This window comes from Pectinophora gossypiella, chromosome 20 (assembly GCF_024362695.1).
Source record: "Pectinophora gossypiella chromosome 20, ilPecGoss1.1, whole genome shotgun sequence".
Lineage (NCBI taxonomy): Eukaryota > Metazoa > Arthropoda > Insecta > Lepidoptera > Gelechiidae > Pectinophora > Pectinophora gossypiella.
In genome coordinates, this window is record NC_065423.1 from 4,292,749 (window position 1) to 4,315,594 (window position 22,846).

The 22,846-nt window shown below is 37.5% G+C and overlaps 1 protein-coding gene across 1 annotated transcript; it reads right to left on the reverse strand.

Moving 5' to 3' along the window:
* Positions 1-1,631: 1,631 nt before the first annotated feature.
* LOC126375878 (lysosomal acid glucosylceramidase-like) lies at positions 1,632-19,239 on the reverse strand. The gene is made up of 13 exons (XM_050022954.1): positions 19,142-19,239; positions 18,057-18,184; positions 17,314-17,374; positions 15,441-15,576; positions 13,849-14,005; positions 12,946-13,106; positions 12,511-12,637; positions 11,441-11,551; positions 10,701-10,848; positions 9,732-9,811; positions 9,009-9,295; positions 2,445-2,552; positions 1,632-1,786 (listed from the first exon to the last, which is right to left on the reverse strand). Exons 1-13 carry the CDS (start codon positions 19,209-19,211, stop codon positions 1,681-1,683), a joined length of 1,680 nt encoding a protein of 559 aa, XP_049878911.1. The 5' UTR covers positions 19,212-19,239; the 3' UTR covers positions 1,632-1,680.
* Between the last annotated feature and the right edge of the window lie 3,607 nt (positions 19,240-22,846).

Consider the following 22,846-nt stretch of genomic DNA (forward strand, 5'->3'; position numbering starts at 1 on the left):
GTTTTCATCTTGAGCTCCTCCGTGCTTCGAAAGGCACGTTAAGTCGTTGATCCCGGCTGCATTAAGAGTCGTTAATAAATAACCACCAATCCGCACTGGGCCCGCGTGGTGGTTTAAGGCCCGATCTCCCTATCCATCCATAGGGAAGGCCCGTGCCCCAGCAGTGGGGACGATAATGGGCTGATGATGATGATGATATATATATATATATTTACAATAAAATACCAGATAATATTTTAAAGTCAGAAAATAAATTTAAAGCTGTTGCAGTTTCTTGTCATTTCTTTTCCTCAGCCAAAACACCTTGCGAAATGACATAAATTCAAAAATGTTACATTGACCTTCAACAAGTTTATCCATGATAATTACGTTGAATAAATTCTGATTTCATCAACTGTTGTCGAGTGGAGACGTGACCCGCAACAACACTAGTTCCTCTGGCGACATGTGTTGTTGACTACCGCCGTGTAGTAGATACGTAGACAGACAAAGTTGTTAAACATAAGTTCCGCGCTAACTTTCAACATTTTCGGCTGCCAAGCGGAAACGTGGCTGTAAGTCGCGCGTATACCTACACGGAATAGAAAAAAGAGGTTAGCAAAATGCTATGACGTATAAATTTAGTTTTATATGAAACGGAAACAGTGTCTTTTTTAAGTTATCTGTGATCTACTACGACCTACTGTTTTGACTTCAATCATAGGAATTGAGCCCGATTCCTTCCTTCGTGCAGTGTTATACGAAGAGAAACCCAAAAGAGAAACCTTTTAATGACTGAATGACAGTTATATAAATAACAAACAGCCAGCAAAAATAAAAATGAATAAAAAAGCAAGTCAAGATATGAAACCATTTTTTTTTTGACGTGACTTATTGTAGATTTGCCGCAGATGGCATTAACTACTTGGCCGGACAAATGGGGAGCGCTGAAGGCTCTCACCCGGTAGCATGATTCCTAGTTTCTTTTTTCTATGACTGATTATTACCTATTATATTCTATTGGTCCCGGCTATTAGCCGTAAAAATACCTCCACCAATAAACTTTATTGCACAGAACTTAACTTTAACAACCAGACATTAAGACTTGAATACAGTACAACAATGTGCCGTTATCGGGAATGTTCGGTAGTTAAAACGGGAAAAATGTACAAGAAATATACGGTCGAATTGAGAACCTCCTCCTTTTTTGAAGTCGGTACAAAGAACATAAATCGTTTAGGCAGAGTACACGAAATAACAATTTTAAAAAGCAGATAGTTTAAAAGAGTTTTTACAACAGAAACATTCCCGGGGACAGCACGTCTCTAAGTACAATTGGGGCGTATACTAGGTTCAAGATAAATTATGAAATTCTGATTAATAAATAAAGACAGATCCAAAACTAACGATAACCATTTTCGTATTTATATTTACTTAACTTATGAATTTTAATTAAGAAAAACGTAACAATAAGTCCGACATTTTATCACGTTTTTCTATGACGTCACAGTGTGCTTTTTCATACAAATTCCATAGTAATTTCGTGTTTTGACGTTTAGTAAAAAGTAACTGATTTGACTAGTTGGAAATTAGCCTATTAGGTTTTGTATTATTGTTTATTTTTTGACAAAATAAATAAAGAACTCAGTTGCTTATCAATCAACACCTGTTTATTGCACATAGAACGACCTAAGTATAATTCTAACAATTCCATAACTTGTAAGTAATACTGATAGAATTAGCATCATAATCTACGTCACTGATCCTCCCTGGGACGTTTTGAATCATGGTGCGTGCTCTGCAACTGCTGTGACACGGGAAAAAATACTTATTAGAAAACAATCAAAGAATAGATTCACTAAATCGAGCATAGTTCACTAAACTTGACAGGTCTTCTTCTATCGTATCCTTATAGTTAGTTCTAGTTTGGTTAGGACATTACAGGCTGATCACCTGATTGTCCGAAAGTAAGATGATCCGTGCTTCGGAAGGCACGTTAAGCCGTTGGTCCCGGTTACTACTTACTGATGTAAGTAAGTAGTCGTTACATGAGTCATGTCAGGGGCCTTTGGCGGCTCAATAGTAACCCTGACACCAGGGTTGATGAGGTTGGTAATTCACCTCACAACCCACACGATAAGAAGAAGAAGTATCCTTATAACCCATAAGGTGGATTACCAAGTTCATCAACCCTGGTGTCCGAGTTATTCTAGAACCGCCAAAGGGTCCCTGACATGACTAATGTAACGACTGCGTACTTACATCAGTAAGTAGTAACCGAGACTAACGGCTTAATGTACCTTCCGCGCGGATCATCTTACTTTCGGGCAATCGGGTGATTGAGCTGTCTAGGACTGCAATGTCTTAGCCAAACAAAGGAAAGTTTCATAAACCCATTTTCGATAGAGTCTTCCCCATCGGGTCTATTTATTTATGTCATGTATTGTACTTATAAATGAACTTACTCGTTGACCTCGTTATGGAACTCCACTGTGGTGAAGGATCTTGGTTGCAGCTCCAATACCAGCTGTTGGTCGCCCAGGCGAATGCCCACAGAGGCCGTCGAATTGGCACTACAAAACAATATAAAAAGAAAAACGGTCTGACTGACACAATATTAATAAACACTATGCTTATTAGTATTGTGTCTTAGCCGATACCGAAACACGATAGAGAGTGTTGAGACCAATGTCCACTCATCCAAAACCTTTAAATTATATAGGCTATACTTTATGGCGCTTTACTTCTATAATATAAGAAAGTGATTGTCTTTGGTTAAGCTCTCTCTCTGGAAAAATATTGTAGAACGTGGTGTAAGATTTTTGATGAAGAAGCATTATAATAAAAGAACAATAAATAATATCGAGTTTTAATGAGAAACAAGAAGAAGAAATATCCCGGCATCCCCAACAGTGGTAGCAGAGCGTAGTTCCGAGAAATTGGTAAGAAAATCAACAAGATTCTAATAAGGAAAAATGGCGTCATCGGAATTCCAGAAATTTCATTGTAATATTAGACAATTTGCCGGCGAAGACTATGCAGTATGGAAATTCAGAATTAGCGCAATATTGAGAGAAAATGAATGTTTGGATGCTATAAAAAATATCGAGTTTGCGAGTAATAAAGAAAACACAAAAGCTGAAGCACGTGCTCAAAGCATAATAATTGGCGCAGTGGCCGACACATATTTAGATTACATTCAAGATGAAGACACAGCCTATAATATGATTCAAAAATTGGAAAGTAATTTCATGAAGAAAGGAACAAGAAGCAAACTATTTTTGAGACGACAATTAACGGACATAAAATACATAGAAGGTACACCACTATGTGATCATTTTTTGACATTATCTAAATTATTTAATCAACTAAGGGATGCCGGAAGTCCATTGAGCGAAGAAGAAAAAATAAATATTATATTGTTGTCAATGCCATCGTCATATGACATTATTGTAACAACACTGGAATCAATGCCCAACCTTACAGTCGACATAGTGAAAGATCGTCTACTTGGTGAAGAAGAAAAAAGAAACAAAATAGAAAAAATAGAAAAAGGACATTATAAAACTGCTTTTACATGTTTTCAATGCGGAAAGGAAGGACATAGAAAATATGAATGCCGTTCAAGAACTTGGTCAAGAGGGCAGTATACTCCTGGAAGAGGACAGACATATACTCCTGGAAGTGGACAGACATATACATCTGGAAGAGGACAGACATATACTCCTGGAAGTGGACAGATATATACACCCGGAAGAGGACAGACATATACACCCGGACAAGGACAATCATATACACCTAGACGAGGACAGAGAGGATATCAAGGACCAAACAGAGGATTTCGTGGGAATGGAAGAACAGGTAACGGACAACGGGGATGGCAAAATCAGACGTTTGCTGCAGACATGTCAGCAGAGGAAGGTGCATATTGTTCAGGAACGGACAAGGAATTTTCAGGTGAGCGAGTAAAATTGAATAATGATAGTGAAACGTTAACTTGGTGTATTGACTCTGGCTGCTCTGATCATTTAATTAATACTAAAGATTATTTTTACGAATATGTGGAATTAAGTAAACCAAAAATTATAGCTGCAGCTAAAAATGGTGTAACTTTAACAGCAGTAGGAATTGGAAATATATATGTGAAAGCTTATGTAGGACAAAGATGTTCTGACTTTACTATAAAAAATGTTTATTATGTACCGGAATTGAGAAAAAATTTATTGTCTGTATCTAAAATAGAAAACAGTGGTTTCAAAGTTGAATTTTCTAACGGCAAAGTGAGAATATATAAACACAATTATCTATCTTTGATAGGCAATATTGAGGGTTCATTGTACACTATTAAAGTGTTTCCACAATTTGAAATTGAGAGTAACTTTATATCAAAACATGAAAGTGATATGTTACAGTTGTGGCATAGAAGGTTTGGTCATTTAGGATTAAAAAACTTAAATTTACTTGCACAGAGACAAATGGTCCATGGATTAGATAACTTAAAAAATAACACAATAGATCATACTTTATGTGAACCATGTTTGGTAGGAAAAATGACAAAATTACCTTTCAATAAATCAGGACGTAGGGCAACTAGGCCTCTTGAGTTAGTACATACCGATGTGTGTGGTCCCATAAATCCAGCTACTAAAGAAGGATATAAATATTTTGTAACATTCATTGATGATTACACACATTTTGTAATTGTATATTTAATTTCAAACAAAAGTGAAGTTTTTAAAAAATTCAAAATTTATTATAATTATGCAACTAATCATTTTCAAACTAACCTTTTGAAGTTGAGATCAGATAATGGTAGGGAATATGTATCAAGGGAATTTCAAGATTTTTGCTATGACAAAGGTATACAGATGCAACACACAGTGCCGTATAACCCACAGATGAACGGAGTAGCGGAACGAATGAACAGGACTTTAGTAGAAAAGGTGAGGACAATTCTCATTGATTCTAAACTTGGAAAGGACTTTTGGGGGCATGCTGTGTTATTCTCAGCATATGTTACGAATAGAAGCCCAACATTGGGAAAGGACAAGACCCCTTCAGAATTATGGGAAGGAAGAGTACCAAATGTATCGAATATGAGAGTATTTGGATGTGTAGCATATAATTATGTTCCTAAAGAGTTGAGACAGAAACTGGATAATAATGGAAAAAGGATGATATTTATAGGATATAGTACTTCTGGATATAAATTATATGATGAGGAGACAAATAAGGTTATAGTTGGGAGAAATGTAGTATTCAATGAAAAACAAAAGAAAGAAGATGAATATTGTTATATACCGTTTAATATGGATAAAGAAAAACTAGATGATACAGAAGGAGACAAAGAAGATGAAAAAGAAGAATATCAGGAATGTCAAGAAGAAGTATGTGAAGAAAAAATATGTGAAGTAGAAGAAAATATAATTAGTATAAAGCCAAGACAGGAAAATAAAGAGAAGAAAATTTATGGAAAACCAGGACGTGACAACAAGGAGAAGAAAGAGATTAAATTACAAGAAAGAGGGAGAGATAAAAGGAAGATAGTGAAGCCAAAGTGGCAAGAGGAGTATGAATTGGATTTAAGTTCAGAAGATGAAGCGTTGTATGCTCTATTGACAAGTCAACAAGACGTACCATTAAATTTTGATGATATAAATCAAAGAGAAGATAAAGTAGAATGGGAAAAGGCAGTAGCTGAAGAATTAAAAGTATTAAAGGATAGTGACACATGGAGAATTGTACATAAACCAGAGAAAGAAAGGTTACTGGATAGTAAATGGATATTTACAAGAAAAGAAGTAGGAAATGAGGAAATATGCAAAGCAAGATTAGTAGTAAGAGGTTTTCAACAGAAGGAGAATTTAGAAGATATATACTCACCAGTACTGAAGCTTCAAACCTTGAGAGTTTTATTATCTATTGCCGCACAAAAAGAATACAAAATCCATCAGATGGATGTAAAAGGAGCATTTCTATATGGGAGGATAGATGAAGATGTATATTTGAAACCTCCACAAGGACTAGATATTCCAGAAAGTCATGTGTTGAAACTTCAAAAGTCATTATACGGACTCAAGAAATCACCAAAATACTGGTATGAAAAATTCACTGAAGTAATTACAAATTATGGATTTATCCGTTCACAAAATGATTACTGCCTCTATAACAAAGGTGAAATCTATATACTTTTATATGTAGATGATTTACTCATAATTGGGCCAAATGAAAAAGAGATAGAAAAGATAAAGTTATTTTTGAAAACACAATTTAGAATGAAGGATTTAGGTTCTGATAATTTAACTTACCTTGGAATTAGCATTCAAAATAATTCAGAGTGCATTTCAATAAATCAAACCAAATATTTACAAAATGTTTTATTAAAATATAACATGATTGACTGCAAAGGTTGTAACTCACCGATGGACTTAAACTTTAAACTTGAGTTTGATGATTCAGAAATTGATATGTCTCTTGAATACCAATGTAGATCTTTGATAGGTTCTTTAATGTACGCCATGGTAAGCACCAGACCAGACTTTGCCACATCAGTATCATATTTAAGTAGATTTCAGTCAAAACCAACTCTAAAGTTGTGGAAAGCTTTAAAAAGAGTACTTAGATATGTTAAACAAACAGTAAATTACAGCTTGATATATTATAAAAATAACTTAAATGACTGTGACATTCTGATAGGTTTTGCTGATGCCGATTTTGCTCGAGATAGTGATAGAAAATCTACTAGTGGATATATATTTAAATTGTTTGGAAATACAATTTCGTGGAGATCTAGAAAACAAAGTACAGTAGCACTTAGTACTACAGAAGCAGAGTTAGTATCATTGTGTGAGGCATCCGTAGAAGCATGTTGGTTACATAAGTTGTTGTCAGATTTAAATATTTTTCTACTCCTCTACTTTAATCTGGCATTTAAATAACCAAAAAGTCTAATATAAGTACATACATAATTAAACTCTTTGAAAAAGTGTACGCTCTATGGCCTATAAAAGCATTGTTTACAAAGTGTAACTGTACTATAATGTCGCCAAAAAAGCATTGTTGTTGTTTTTTTTTTTTTGACCTGGAAACTGGCACCTTTACTTTGTTTGGTGCCATAGATATACTATAAAAAAAAAGTATACATTTGCCGCCATTTTCCCGCGCGTTGGAAAATAAATTGGAAAATTTTTGTGTTTCGTTTCAAAACACTAAAAAGTATAAAATAAAAAGGAAAAATGGATGAAGAACTATTGATTACCATATCACACAATACCATTCAAAATTTACATCTTCATTTTTATAAATAAAATTTTTCTTTGTATAATTTTTGTTTCATTTAAAATTACGTCGTCGTAGAAAAAGTATTGTATGCAACGTTGTATAACTAGGTCAAAAAATGCTCGTGGCGTCTCTTATTGCGATGTTCGCCAAGGCTCACATCGCAACTCACGCCACTCGCATTTTTTGACCCTTCTTATACAACTGTTGCATAAAATACTATAATATTAAAAATGTTGTAATTTATGAAGATAATCAAAGCACCATGAAAACTGTTAAAAATCCAGACCAAAAGAGATTGAAACATGTTGATGTAAAGTTCAATTTCGTTAAACAAAAGGTAGAGGAAGGATTGATCACTGTTAAATATATTTCAACTGTAGATCAACTTGCTGATGTTTTCACCAAGCCTCTTGTTGGTGAAAGATTTTGTAAGTTAATTAACATGCTAAACTTAAAGTAAAATATGTTGTATGTAATTATGTTGTAAGTTTAAAACGTTGAAGAATTTAGCGTTAGTAAAAGAAAGTTATTAAGTTAGAATAGATAAAAGTAAATAAATATATAAAAAATAGGATTAAATAAATAAGTTAAATAGAGAAATGAGTTAGTATAAGAACAATTTTGTTTAGAAAAAGTATGTTTTTTTTTTTTTATAAATTAGAGAAATAAATAAGTTAGTGACTGTGGATTAGTATAAGAATTATTTTGGTTAGTTTTTTTTTAATGTTTAAAAGTAAATTGAGTTAGTTTTTTTTTTTTGGTGTTGGTTGTTTTTTGAAAGAGTAGGGTGTTTATTTAAAGAATATGTTGTTTATGTTAGTATCATTTAGAAGTTTTATTTTTGGTTATTATGATAGGGGATATGTTTCTTATGTTTTCTTTAATAATGTTTATGTTTTTGTAATGAGTGAACATTGAGGGAGAGATTGTTGAGACCAATGTCCACTCATCCAAAACCTTTAAATTATATAGGCTATACTTTATGGCGCTTTACTTCTATAATATAAGAAAGTGATTGTCTTTGGTTAAGCTCTCTCTCTGGAAAAATATTGTAGAACGTGGTGTAAGATTTTTGATGAAGAAGCATTATAATAAAAGAACAATAAATAATATCGAGTTTTAATGAGAAACAAGAAGAAGAAATATCCCGGCATCCCCAACAGAGAGTTAAAGTTATGCCCCTACGGCATGCTTAAAAATAATACATTTTCTACTAGTCCAGACAAATGGGGAGCGCTGAGGGTTTTCATCCGGTATAAAATTTAGGACAACGGCCTGAGGGTAACCAGTTGGGCACGAGCCTCGGCAAATGGCATTATTATCTAAAAAGATTTTCTTTGAAGAAGAAAATAATTAATCGACCCTAGTTGCTTGATACTGAATAAGAGAAATTGTTGACCACGCCAGCGGGGTCGGTAATGGGGTCCTGGAGTGTTTGTTGTCGCGAGCTGATTGGCCGCCTCAATTGCTACAGTAAAAGCATTAAGAAAGAATTTTCAACAATCGAACGCAAGAGTCAGGACGATGATTCCGGAGGAAGTCACGGCTGTACAGTCATGAGCAATATCATGTACCCACTTTAGAACGTGTCGCACTATCATATTTGACATTTAATGGAGCTTACGGTTTAAATTGACAAAAAAGTTAATGTGACATGGTTGCAAAGTGTATACATATTAGTACTCGTGACCGTACGACGGTTACACTTGTCAAAATATCGAAAACTAAGTCGTTTTCGTCACACTCACCCATTACAGAGCACGACAACGATAGTATCACTGGGCGTCAGAACAGCAAACTGCTTGACTTGACTCTGCTTGGAAGCATCTTCCATGACCTCTATCCTCTTGGACCCGCGAGGAACAAACTTGGCCACGTGAGCCATGGCATAGAACATCGGTTGTTTGACAAACTCCCCCCTGCTTGCGAACACTATGATTGGAGAGTCAACGTAGTTCTTGATCCAGTTTGGTCCCCCCATTTCGTTTAGGCACAGGTTCCAATCGATCCAGCCTACTACGTTGTGATTTATGTCCTGTGGACAAAAAAAAGACAATTAAAAATACATAATTCATTTCCATAATGTAAATTTCGACATATCTTGGAGATTATAGGACACCAGCACGGGCTTAAACCAATGATTTTCGAATCTGTGTGCGAATTCTTGTTTGGGTCATAAATAATTACCACGTGCTCAGCGGTGAAAGAAACTATCATGAAGAAGCTGTGTGCCCTAATCTGTATTGAGCTGGTGTTCCCTTCAAGTTGGAAGGTCAGACAGGCAGACAGACCTGTCCAATCTTTAGATTAGTTAAACGGATCCTGTGAAAACGGGATAACGCTAGGGAGATGATGTGGAGATTTGTTGGACACGTTGCGCCGTAAGCTAATTCTGATATTACAGAGAGGCGTTACAGGGCCGGGTCGATATCAATAAAAATGCTTTGTAAATAGTTAGCTTAGGTACTTACCGTAATAATGTTTTTCATATATGTTTCAGCTCGGTCCCATGACCCCAAAATGACCTTCTCTTTGTCAGATGCCGTAGGTCCTAAAAGGCAATCGATCCGAACATCACAAGTTTTACTATAAAAAAAATAAATCGGTCCATATATAGCTCGTCAGAACTACGGGGTGTTCCATGGTAAATAGTCGTGTAATCATAAGGGTGCAAAAAAGGTGATTCTCAGAATAATGTGCAAAAGTGAGAAGATAATGTGCGTAAAGATTACAATTTCTCTGCTTCATTCATTTACCCTGCTGCGCCTTAAACGAGTATCTTAAAGTGCGTGAATCTTTGAAACGTTTTTTTTTGCTCCTTTTACTTGAAACTTTTACTTTTGCTACCATGTAGCCGTTCCCCGGAACGTTTCCACTTTGAGAACGTAAAGGTGCAAAACTTATGTAAACAGAGCTTAAGCAAATAACACCATAATACAAGAAATAATATTTTGAAAACGAAAAGTAGCCAGTGTCCTTACTATTTAATAGTTTTTACAGCGGGAACATTCTCACTCTGGGAACATTCCCGGGAACGACACATCACTGATACCTTTCTACTTCTCTTTTTCTTCCTCTCCGATCTAACTTCCTTAGTGGAATCAACTATCGTCAATTTCCTCAACTGAATAATTTAAACAAGCAAATAGGAACCTTAATTAAAATAGGGATATGAGACTCCCAATATGTCGACACTGTTGCAAGTGCCATGATCACTAATGAGATTGGAGTGGAGTAGGTAGATCCATAATTTGAGGGTAGACAGATAAGTCTGCCCGTAGAAAATTTAGATCTACGCGGTAAGAACCCGTTATTATTTGTTTTAATTATAATAATAACCGCGTAAACTTAAAACAATGTAATAAGGAACCTTATTATTGCGTGGTTTTTATCTTTTTGTGTCTCGAATGGCGGTTACTATTTGGCCGAATAAAGGTTACCATTGCAGGCTTCGGTATAGATGAGGAACTTGTCAGGATTGCTGCGGCTCACGTCTTCCAAAATCGAGGGTGGGGTGATCACGTCTCCATAGAAGTGGATCGCCAGGCCATCAATGTACTTCAGGGCTTCGGGTTTATACTTTACGACCTGCAGAGTTACGGATATAATCTACACTAAGGGTGGTATTAATAAACTAATCTCAGCTGAGACTGCCCTCAAGATCATGCTCAAGTCCCTGTTTTAATATTAAGAACTGTCACATTGACATGAACTTGAGAGCCGTCTCAAAGCTGAGATTAGTTTATTAATACCACCCTAATATTTTCGGGTACTTTGTTATGTAAACTCTGGAACTTGGGAACCAATTTTGAAAATTCTTTCATCAATAGAAAAGTTACTTTATTCCTGAGTGCTTATAGGCTATATTTAATAACTGAAGTCCATGTAGACGGAGTCGCCGGCGGAAAGCTAGTAGGTAAAAATATCAACCTGCATTTGACTCATAAGCATACCTGAATAAGCTTTATGAGGTATGAAATATGCCACTTCTTTAGGTAAAGAATCTCTGTAGAGAATAGAATAAATAGGTTCTAACTTAAGCAAGGGCTTGTTTCAGCAATGCTTGTTTTACTGACGGACCCTCTGATAACGTTGGATAAGTTCTGGATAGTTTTCAGACCTTTAAGAGCAAATGGTAAAACACAAACACATGCATGTTTGTAAAACTATTTAATCTTACCGCATAGAACCAAATGGGCAATGCGAATCGTTGATCATCAACTCCGAGTATTAACACCTTCTGTGTCATGTTACGAATCGTTGGCCCCAAATTGTCTGCTATCCATTCGCCCTGAAACACCAGAAAAGTGGCAAAGCTTAGGATAAGACATATTACCAACTAAACTACAGAATCTTCATTCTTGTCTTTGTTAGGTTTCCACGGTTAGAGTATTTTTCCTTCCCCAAGCACGTTTAGATCTTTTATCCTGGCCGGTGTCTCTTTACGTCAACTTCCATAAGGCGACCAATTTTTAACAATAATTTCGACAACTATGTGCAAACATTTATGGTAAGATTACATACACATAACATAAATAGCCTATATACGTCTCACTGCTGGGAATAGGCCTCCCCTCAATCAACCGGAGGGGGTATGGAGCATACTCCACCACGCTGCTCCAATGCGGGTTGGTGGAGGTGTTTTTACGGCTTATAGGCGGGACCAACGGCAATGGTAAGATTAGTGCTATAAATCCTTTAACTGTATTCTACATTTTATTTCAAAGCATAACAAATTACATTACGTTTCAAAATTATATTTTGCAAGTCGACTTCACCATGCAGAAAGTTGTCGGTGTCATTATGCCATCTCTTTCTTTCACTTTTCTACACGACTGGCTAGAGTGCTTCTAGGAGTAGAGTCGTGGACGTGGAGGAGGAACAGAAGGGAGGCTTTTGCCCAGCAGTGGATATGACGGGTTAGATCATCATCATCATCATCAGCCCATTAACGTCCCCACTGCTGGGGCAGGGGCCTTCCCTATGGATGGATAGGGAGATCGGGCCTTAAAGCATCACGCGGGCCCATTGCGGATTGATGGTTAGTAACGACTGCTAATGCAGCCCGGACCAACGGCTTAACGTGCCTTCCGAAGCACGGAGGAACTCGAGATGAAAACTTTTTTTTTATGGTCACCCATCCTATAACCGGCCTTTGCGAAAGTTGCTGAACTCCAACAATTGCAGACCGAGCACGTTTACCGCTGCGCCACCGAGCTCTTCAACGGGTTAGATAGGAAAGATCATTACCATGTCTTTAGGGTACCATCCGATGCAGTCACCACCTGTCTGTAGATTGAGGAAGCCCATGATTGGTTCATTGGAGGTGGATACCGCCCATACAGGGACTCCATGTGCGTTATATTGCTCTATGAATCTGGAACGTTAACAGCATTAGCCTCTTTATTTATTTCCTCACTCGGTTCATTCATATTAGTAATGAGGAACGTCGTTAAAGGCCACATTGCTTTACAACGAGGTTAAACTGATATTAAAAGAATGCGCTGCGAGGCGCGAAAGACTGCAAGCCTTGATTTCACTACCAAATAAACGCGGAGTCTTTTTTTTGACGTGACTTATTGTAGATTTGCCGCAGATGGCATTAACTACTTGGCCCGAAAACCCGGGGTCGATTCGCTCCATTAATTTTGGAAAATGTTTTTGGGCTGAGCCCAGCAATCTTACTTTCGAAGGTAATCAGCATAGGTCTGCTTGAACTCCTTCTTCAGTTGCCCGCATTTATTGTAGTTGTTCTTTTCCTTCATCCAATCTGGCACCCTCCACGCCGCTGCTACTACCTTCAAAGGAGTCTTTGTAGCGTTCATGATTGCCTTCAACATTGGGATCTGAAAGGTAAAACATGTCATTACTGTGGAGTGTAGGTATTCAGATGGAACAATGGTTTAGCTTCTCCATTGACCAGATAGTAGAATGCCATCAGAAAGAAGATCCTATGTCGCTGTGTGAAGAATTGAAGACATCATGAACCACAGTTTCACCTTGATGTCATCTCAACCATATAACTGAAGGTGATAAATGAAGCAGTTAACCTTTCACAGATGCCTTCCAAAGCACGGTATTGTCTTACTTTTCGTATTAAGTAACAAAAGGACAGAGGACAGTCTCACAAAGTGTTTTCGACAATGCCTCCATTGAGAATTGGACTTTCAGATCGTGAGCCGAACGCTCTAACTACTAGATTATTGAAGCTGTTAAATGTTAGTTCTTCTTATCGTGTAGATTGTGAGGTGGAATACCAACCTCATCAACCCTGTTGTCAGGGTTATTACGGAGCCGCCTGGCCCCTGACATGGCTCATGTGACGTCTGCATACTTACATCAGTAAGTAGTAACCGGAAGCAACGGCTGAAGGTGCCTTCTGAAGCACGGATCATCTTACTCTTGGAAAATCAGGTGATCAGCCTGTAATTTTCTAACCAAACTAGGGATCACAAAGTGCTTTTTGTGATATGTCCCCACCGGGATTCGAACCTGGAGCCTCCGGATCGTAAGCCCAACGCTCAACCACTGGCCCACGGTGGCCATTAAATGTTAAATGTTAGTGAGATGTTAATATTATAAACTAACTTTGTATTTGAAATCCTCGATACTGAGTGAGAAGTTGCTAAGCTTGGTATCGTTGATGGGCAGCTCATTGTAGGCATACGGTCGCACGGAGAAGTCGCAGCCAGCGATAGGAACACGGGCCAAGCTGTAGCCGATGCCTTTCTCTCCATAGTACGAGCTGGAAAGAGGATGAAGGTAAATATCATAATATCAGCCTCCCCTGCTGCTGGAGGAGGTTTTTTTTCTCTCGTCATTCACTACCGTTTCGTCATACCTAGGACAGCACAGACTAGCAGTGGGGGCCCTAGCAAAATATGTAGGTGGTGCGACACCTCAAAGTGGGAACCTCTGTCTTTTGTTTTACCACGAGGGATGCAGGTGAATAAACATTACTAAAAGTTTGTTTAATGCACCTAGGTCTTTTTCGTTTAATGCAGCTCAGGTGAATTAAGTTTACGAAGGGGTTATACAACATTTTTCGATCAGTTTACGGCCACCGAAATTTACTTGTTTACGGCCACCCGGTATGAGTTTTACGTGGCTGCAATCATAACTCGATGAAGTTAGTTTGCGGCCAGGGTGAACCAGTCTTGGTTGATTTTGACCCCCCCCCCCCCCCCCCCATTTCACATACGGTGGCACACCTCGCACCACCCTAGGGCCGCCACAGAAGACGAGGGGCTAGGCGAGTGCTTTCTGATAACACTGAAAAATTATGCTCTTATGGCTCTCATAAAGTACAATACTGTTACACAAAGACACACTGCTTCCGCGGATTCGAGCCACAACCTGATATTTAGCAAACATAAGCTCACAACTATCAGGTAGTCAGAGGTACATCTATCGTAAGATGAACTAAGTGCCTACACTTCACTGAGTTCTGCAAGACCCACGTTATATGTGATGTGGCGAAGGTTCCCTGGGAGAAATTGCTGCATGCGCTATAAGGGCGCCTGTTGTGCTTTTCTTTATTTGTTGTCTTTATTTCTGCACCTTGAGTCCATTTTGCTAAATAAGTATTTATCTATCTATCACTAGGTGGTGTGCCGTATCTATAATGGTCAAATGTGTTAGTGAAAAATTAATAACTTATTGGTGCAAGTCCGTTAGGTACCTTTCTTTTTCGACGTGACTTATTGTAGATTTGCCGCAGATGGCATTAACTACTTGGCCGGAACCGTTAGGTACCGGGGTTCAAACCGGCGCTTCCTGTTTGAGAAGCAAGAGCACAGGACCACAGTGACTTTAGTAATGATAATATTAAACAGAACGACGAGGAGGGTTAAAAAGGTCACATCAAATCAATTCATCTAGAAAAGCAATTGATATTTGACATTGATTTGCATTGCGCACTTACTTTTTTATGCGCAAATGTCAAATTACAATATTGCTTTTTTAGATGAATTGCGTCATGTGGCCTTTTTAAACACCCCAAAAGGTTCTGTACATTTATGATTATATATTTCAATAAGATTTCATTTTACAATCGTCTCAATGCGCGGTAAGAATTAGATATTTTAAAGTGGTGATGTATCAGTCGACATTAGATCGATCGATTCTTTTCTATCTAACAGTAATTACGTTACTTTAAAATGTACAAAATGATTAAGTACTTAATCAAATGGCGCTGCAGTGGTTTAGACAAGTTCTTCCAGTTGATGGCGGCAGAGTCGGTTACTGCGCCACCGAAACCTTCGATCTTCTGATACGTCCTCGCTGGGTTTAGTCTCAGGGTCGTGGTATGGTTTCCTGGAAACGTCATTATTATCATCATAATGACAAAAAACAATTTTACCGACGGATAACCAAATCCACGAAAACAAGAAAAAAACACTACAAATACCTAAAACATACAAAAGAACTGGGGGGGGGGGGGTTAAAATGGCCACATCGAAGCAATTCATCTAAGAGAGCAATATTGCTATTTGACATTTGTTTGCATTGCGCACTTACTTTTATATGCGCAAATGTCAAATTGCAATACTGCTTTCTTAGATGAATTGCTTCGATGTGGCCATTTTAACCCCCCCTGTTGTATTTTTTTTGTTTGAGAACTGTTTTTCAAGCTTGTTGTTACAGGTAAACGTCCGGAATGGAGAGCTTTGGTTGACACCAAAGTTCATGAATTTAAACATCGACGGAACTTAGAGCTTGACGCCAAGCGCGATGAATTGAAATCCCGACCGCCTACGGCGATCAATTATACATATTTGAATGGTGTGCTCACATTCCCGCTGTCTGCGAGGATCTTTTCCAATAAGATTGGCTATAGTTGGTTTAAACTATGATGGATTTTATGGTGATATAGATATATTTTCTAGTAAGGTAAATGCCTTTGTCAATGCTGTAAAACAATGTACTTAGATAAAATGATTAAAACATGTAATAGATAGATATATAGTGAATGCTTAGATATGGATGGATTGTTTACAGAGGTTTCTTTTTGTACCTATTAATTTAATTCTTGGGCCTAACAGGATAACTTAATATAATTTATAGACTAGTTCACCGCAATTTGCAACGGAATATAATATATGTTAGATACATCGGTGGAAACTGCTTTGGCTTAACGTGTTTAATTATAAGTTTATATCTTTAAGTATCTATTGTGTAAGCTGTTTGTTTCCTTAATAAAGAAATAAAGCCACATGCGAGCACATGAACGTCGGAGTTGAAGCAGTCCCGTAGCCGAAATCGGCTGGATCACATCATCATCATCAATCTAATGACGGACCTAAAATGCAAATTGATTGCAGATAACATTTAGGTATTTATTTATTTTGACAGAACAAAAAAGACACATACAGGAGAGAAAACAGATACTTAGTACAGGTAAGCTTATCTCTAAGCAAAGACATTTCTTCCAGCTGACCTACGCGACGAAAGAGATATTCAACGTATATAATATAATATACATAAGTAGACATACATCCGCATACAAACTATTTAGAAATTAAAATAATACCCACTAATCTTCTGAAATTATAATAATTATATTAAGTATATTTATGTATGAAAAATAATTATGGATTATAATGACTAATCCATAATTTAATCCATAATTATTTTTCGTGTTAAATTTAACATTATTCTAGATCGTAATTTAAACAGTACAGGCAGCTACTTAAATGAAAATGCGTCAATTGCTATCCACTTGCGCAAATAAGTGTTTGTTAACATGGAAAATTACACAATATTTTGGAAAATAATAGCACCTGTTATGATTTGTATTTTATTTTAGGACATAAATAAGTTACCCATACAGGGTGTTAGTGACATCGTAACGAAAACTTTGAGGGATGATCCAGGCCATGATTCTGAGTTGTTATGAAGTAGAATTTTCCGTCACAAAAGTAAGGAACTGAAAATAATTAAAAAAAACACTAAACCGACAAGAAAATCGACTTGATATCAATTCAGAATCATGGTCGCAATCATCCCCCTCAGTATTCGTTACCATGTTACTAACACTGTATAGTTACTTACGTTTTAAGAATGTGCTGTTTGTTTTCAATTTGCCAATTCGCTGCGAAAGGCGTTGACCGGCCTGTGGAAAATTTAATAAAATTAAAACCTTTTGAAATATTAATGTAAGTCAATAAATCAGTAAGTACTATAAGTTACTTATATGTAGATAATATATAAAAGAAACTGACTGCCTGCCTCTTAGGGTCTTTGGGCCCCAATGCTGCACTTATGGTGGGGTGGAGGCCATATTTCAAAATATTCAAAATTGATGTAAGTACTTATAATTTACTTGCTTGCTGATATAAGAAGCTTTCCCTGTTTTTGTTTTCATTACTGCTTCTTTGGACATGGGAATACCCAGCAATTTTGTAACCAATTGTAGCTATTAGCCGTAAAAAACCTCCACCTACCCGCATTAGAGCAGCCTTAGGTCGTTTGAGGAGAGGCCTCTCCTCTATAGCACTCTCCTTGCTACTTTTTAAGGAAAAATAGGGCAGTGGTTTCCCTGTTGCCTTCCGCCCTAATTTTCCAACGCATTTTTTACAACGCATACTGTCTTTTGTATTACTTCTGATAATAAACACATTTAATTATTTTGTTGATTCCGATCGCTGAACCCGTGACCTTGACGCATCGTGTAGGATGGATTGACTAGTCTAATCCGCTTAAGCCAACAGTCAGACGATGCGGGCTGATTGGATGAATGGATACATGGTAGAGTTGAGGCATAACATCTTATTCTACCATAGATGAATAGTTACCGCAGAAGAAGTGTAGACGACGTAGGTTCCGCGCTGCATCGAGATCCTTGTGACATCATCGCAGTAGGTAGCATTGCAGACACAAACCACGGATTGTCCAGGGTACGGACGGGATGCGCATGGCTTGGCTGAAATATTGGTCATCTTATTTTTTTTACTTCTCGGCGACGGCGAAGGGTTGTGATTGTGTTTGATGTTACTGTTACTTTCCCACTTGTTCGACAGTCGAACTAGAGAGAATTAACATAAGTAGTTCCACAGCTTTCCGAAGCTATAGTTCAACTTACTTTAGAGGACAATCGGGCGATCAGCCTGTAATGTCCTGATCAGACTATGGATCATCATCTTCCTAGCATTATCCCGATTTTCACAGGGTCCGCTTACCTAACCTGAAGATTTGACAAGTCCTGTTTTATACATAAGCGGCTGCCTGTCTGACCTTGTGATTTTTGTGATACACCCACCGAGATTCGAACCCGGTACCTCAGGATCGTGAGCCCGTGGGTCACTACTTATTAATATATAAGTACCTAGTCGATCTAGACTACTCTAGACTACAAATAGTGACTTTTTAATTCTCACTAGTACAACTGTCGAAAAAGCGTTTTAATTACCTATTTTGATCCGTGCATCAATTATTTGATCATGCCATGTTTTAATTGATGGTCCGTGCTTAAGAAGGCCCATTAAGCGGTTAATACTGCTTACCTACTGATGTAACTACATAGTCGTTACATGAGCCATGTTAGGGGCCTTTGGCGGCTCAATAATAATAACCCTGACACCAGGGTTGGTTGGAAATCCACCTAGCAACCGACACGATAGAAGAATTATTTAGAATTTAGATATTACTGTGTAAAAACCAACTAAGTAGTCCCGTTGGTCCCGTTAGATCGTTTTAAAACTAACGAATGTATGCAGTAGTTTTAGGCGGACGAGACGTTCGTTATGTAAAAATTAACGATTCAAAGTGTAACTATGTTACCTACTGAATAAAGATATTTTTGAATTTGAATTACTTATATAAACGCCCGGATGACTCCAAATGCCTTTTCTGTGGCACAAAGAAGAAGAAGAATTCTTACCTGCTGTAGTTACTGTTATGCAGTATATGAATAAACCGCATAACACCGATGTACGTCTACTTAGAGCCATATTCTGTGAATGTTAATCACAACAGTATCTACTGATTACTGCATAAATTATTATTGTATTGTATACAGTGATGTCCTGTCCCGGGAATGTTCCCAAAGTGGGAAAGTTCTCGTTGTAAAAACGCTCTAAAATTTATTTATTAGGTTTGCCAACAGACAAAAACACTTTTACAAGGTTAACCTTTAGATACTCGACTAGTGCTCGCCCAATTTTAGACAAACACAACATACATACTTACATACATAAACCCACGCCCGTAATCCCTAATGGGGTGGGCAGAACCACAAGTAATCAAAGACAACTTGCAGCCACTGTTGATATGAAGTCGTAAGATGGATATGGTGAACCTTATGGTGATAAGGTAAACACAACATGCTAATTTATTTACGGTACATCATCACTAATTTAACAGCCACGCTCTTATCGGTGTAGCACTCTCCATTCTTGTCTATCAAGGGCCAATTCCTTCACCTCCTTATAAGACACGACGTTCGCCTTCTCTTTAATCTGTTCCGTGTAACCTCTTCTTGGTCTTGCCCTTCCTCTCTTTCCTTGTAGCTTCCATTCTATGATTTACGGTACAAAGGACGACAATTAATTAAAATAAACAAAAAAGAAATAAATCTTAAAAGATTAAAAACAACACTTAATAAACTTAAATGGTTAAGGATTACTCTGCCAAAACGAACATTCACAAAATTATTGTAGGGACACTGGCTGCTTTTGTTTTCCAAATTATTCTTTCTTGTACTTTGGTCTTATCTGTCTAACGGTTAGATAATAAAGCTATTTTTACATAAATTTGACGCTTTTTAGTGTCAAGACCGCAGGAGAACTAAAGTCACCGACATAGCTCGGAGAATTGCAAAGCTGAAGTGGCAGTGGGCAGGACACATAGCGAGGAGAACCGATGGCCGATGGGGCGGAAAGGTTCTAGAATGGCGACCACGTGTCGGACGACGCTCAGTGGGTAGGCCCGCTACAAGGTGGACCGACGATCTGGTGAAGGTCGCGGGAAGCCGCTGGATGCGGGCAGCGCAGGACTGATCGTCGTGGAGATCCTTGGGGGAGGCCTATGCCCAGCAGTGGGCATCGTACGGCTGACGATGATGATGATGAGTGCCAAGAACGTTCCCAAAGTGGGAACTTTCCCAGGAACGCTACATTACTGACTGTATATTAAGTAGGTATTTACTGAATGTATTTTGAGCAGTGAGAAAATAAGTTCCTCACCCGTATTTACTTACTCTACATGCATGATAATGCTTATTTGTACAGCCTTGTAATGCGAATAAGGCACAGACTTGAATTACTTAGGAACTGTTATAATTTTTATTAATAGAATAGAATAGAAAAAGTTTATTATAAAAGGACGCCACATACAAAAAAAAAGACAAAAACATCATATCTTTCCCTTAAAACAATTACAAACAAGCAGAATGTTTGTCGAAATGATCTTAAGGTGGTGGTGGACGTCCTGAGATAAAAGGGCCTCATTCAGCACAAGTCGCGGCGTGAACCACGACGCTGATATTATGTGGACCCTGTTGGGTGACGCACGAACATCGTGTTCCATAAACATGTGTTATATACATTATAATATAATACCAAATTATTTTTACTGTTAAGGAAGTTTAACTACCCAAATGTTGTTAGGTGATAAGGATTAAGTGTCCTATTAAGTATATCGAAGGTATACATATACTTACTTTGATATCAAATGCAATTTCCCGTCACAAAAGAACTGAAAATGATTGAAAAAAAGCAGTAAAATTTTCATGAATTTTCCGACAGGAAATTCCACTTGATATCAACTCAGAATCATGGTTTGAATCATCCCCCTCAATATTCGTTACGGTGTCACTAACACTCTGTATATAGAAGTTTACATTATTTTAAGATGATCAACTTCTTTGCACAAATAATAAGAGTAAGTATAGGTAAGTAAGTAGATATACTTAACAAAACGACAAACAAAAGTAAATTTTCTCTTTATTTACATAATTCGTGTATAAAAATACAAAAATCGTTTCAACTTAAATTAGGTACTTACAATACTTATAAACTACAAAAATATTTGGCAGCATGATTAACAATTGTGTTTAGGGCTCCCTAACACACACCATTTTACACTTATAGGAAACATTTTCTTTCATAGGTTCGGCTTTGAGAACAACCTCACTTGTTTCTGAAGCGGACTTTGCCATATCATCACTATGAATTGTTTTATAAGTAGCAGGTGTCACTGCATCTGCTGATTTTATAGGACGACTAGACAACCGTATCCATATAGGATCTCTCTTCTTAGACAATAGAGAACTCTCAGTTGGTTTTAGTAAAGATTCAAGTTTGGGAATACCTTTAAAGAACGATACCCCTTCAGTTGATTTTAAAAGACTAGGTTGTGCTAAAGATTTTGTAGGTGTAAGAGAAACAGAACTTTTACCTGGAGATGTTCGCGATGCTAAAGGACTCAACGATGCAGATTTCAATGCAGGTTTATCTCTAGGTAAAGCAGATGTTTTGAATATAGTCTTTACAGGCGCTGGTATTTGAGTAGGCTTCGGTTCACTAGCGAAACCCATTGCATCACCAAAAGATTTAAATTGCCCCGTTGGTCTGGAATTTCTAAATCTATTAGTCTGTTCCGACTTGAGAAGAGATTTAGTCTTTGGTAATCCTGACCTGAAAGTTGTAGGACGGGGTGTCGCTCTGAAATCAGTAATTTGCATAATTTGCTTCCTTGCTACTGGTTTCAAAGTTATCTCTTCAATTCCAAATAGTGGCCTTGATTCTTTTAATCTCACATTATTGTCTCTCTGCAGAGGTCTCGAAAATGGAGGTTTCGATGACGTTGTTTTGAGTTTGGGAACTTCAACAGTCTTTGGAGTTAGTGAACTTGCAGCCTTGGACATTTTGAAAGGCCTAAGTTTCGTCTGTGAATTAACAGAGGTCGATCCTAGTTTAACTTTATTCTGAGTCGCCGGAGTATTTACCCTTGAAGATGATTTTTTAATTGCCACAGTTTTTTTTGGTGGTTGTGAACTTCTCAAGAGTGAACTTTTCTTCTCGCCTTTTATTTTCCATCTACCTGGTGAGTCATCTACTTCTTCCACGACTGATCTACTTGGAATACTAAGCAATGGTGACCGAAGTGTTGGTAGATTCGTATGGTCTTTGATATGATCGTGAATCGTTTCTAACCGATCTTTCAGATCAATATGTATTGCCTGCAACTTATCATTCATATCTTCATGTGCCGTAGACACCATTTCCAATATATTTTGTGGCTTTGCGAATTTCCCTTCTGCCTTATTTAAATTACTCACTTGAGCTTCATTCAAGGTGGATGCTAAAGTTTGTTGCAAGTTTCTCATTTGATTTTCAGTATGTGAACGAAGACTGTCACCAAGCGTTTGACTAGCTCGCAGCGTGTCTTCAATTGGACTGTTAATTTTTCTAACTAAAGGAGAACTCAGTAATGATTGTGTATTCGCTCGCATTGCAGCTCGTAGATCTTCCAAACTTGGCATGCTTGCTAATGAATTACCCAATATGTCTGCACCTTGACGGTCTAATATAGAATTAAGTTTCAGTACTGGTTTTGCTTTGCTAGCTGATCCAAGAGTATCAGG

Bases quoted from the DNA above. Each gene is read 5' to 3' on its own strand.
- LOC126375878 (XM_050022954.1), bottom strand. From the start codon at position 19,211: ATGGCTCTAAGTAGACGTACATCGGTGTTATGCGGTTTATTCATATAC. The intron at 12,638-12,945 runs GTAAGATTGCTG...TTAACGTTCCAG, and splicing joins TATGCTGATTACCTTCGAAA to ATTCATAGAGCAATATAACG. The intron at 9,812-10,700 runs GTAACCTTTATT...ATTGCCTTTTAG, and splicing joins CTATACCGAAGCCTGCAATG to GACCTACGGCATCTGACAAA.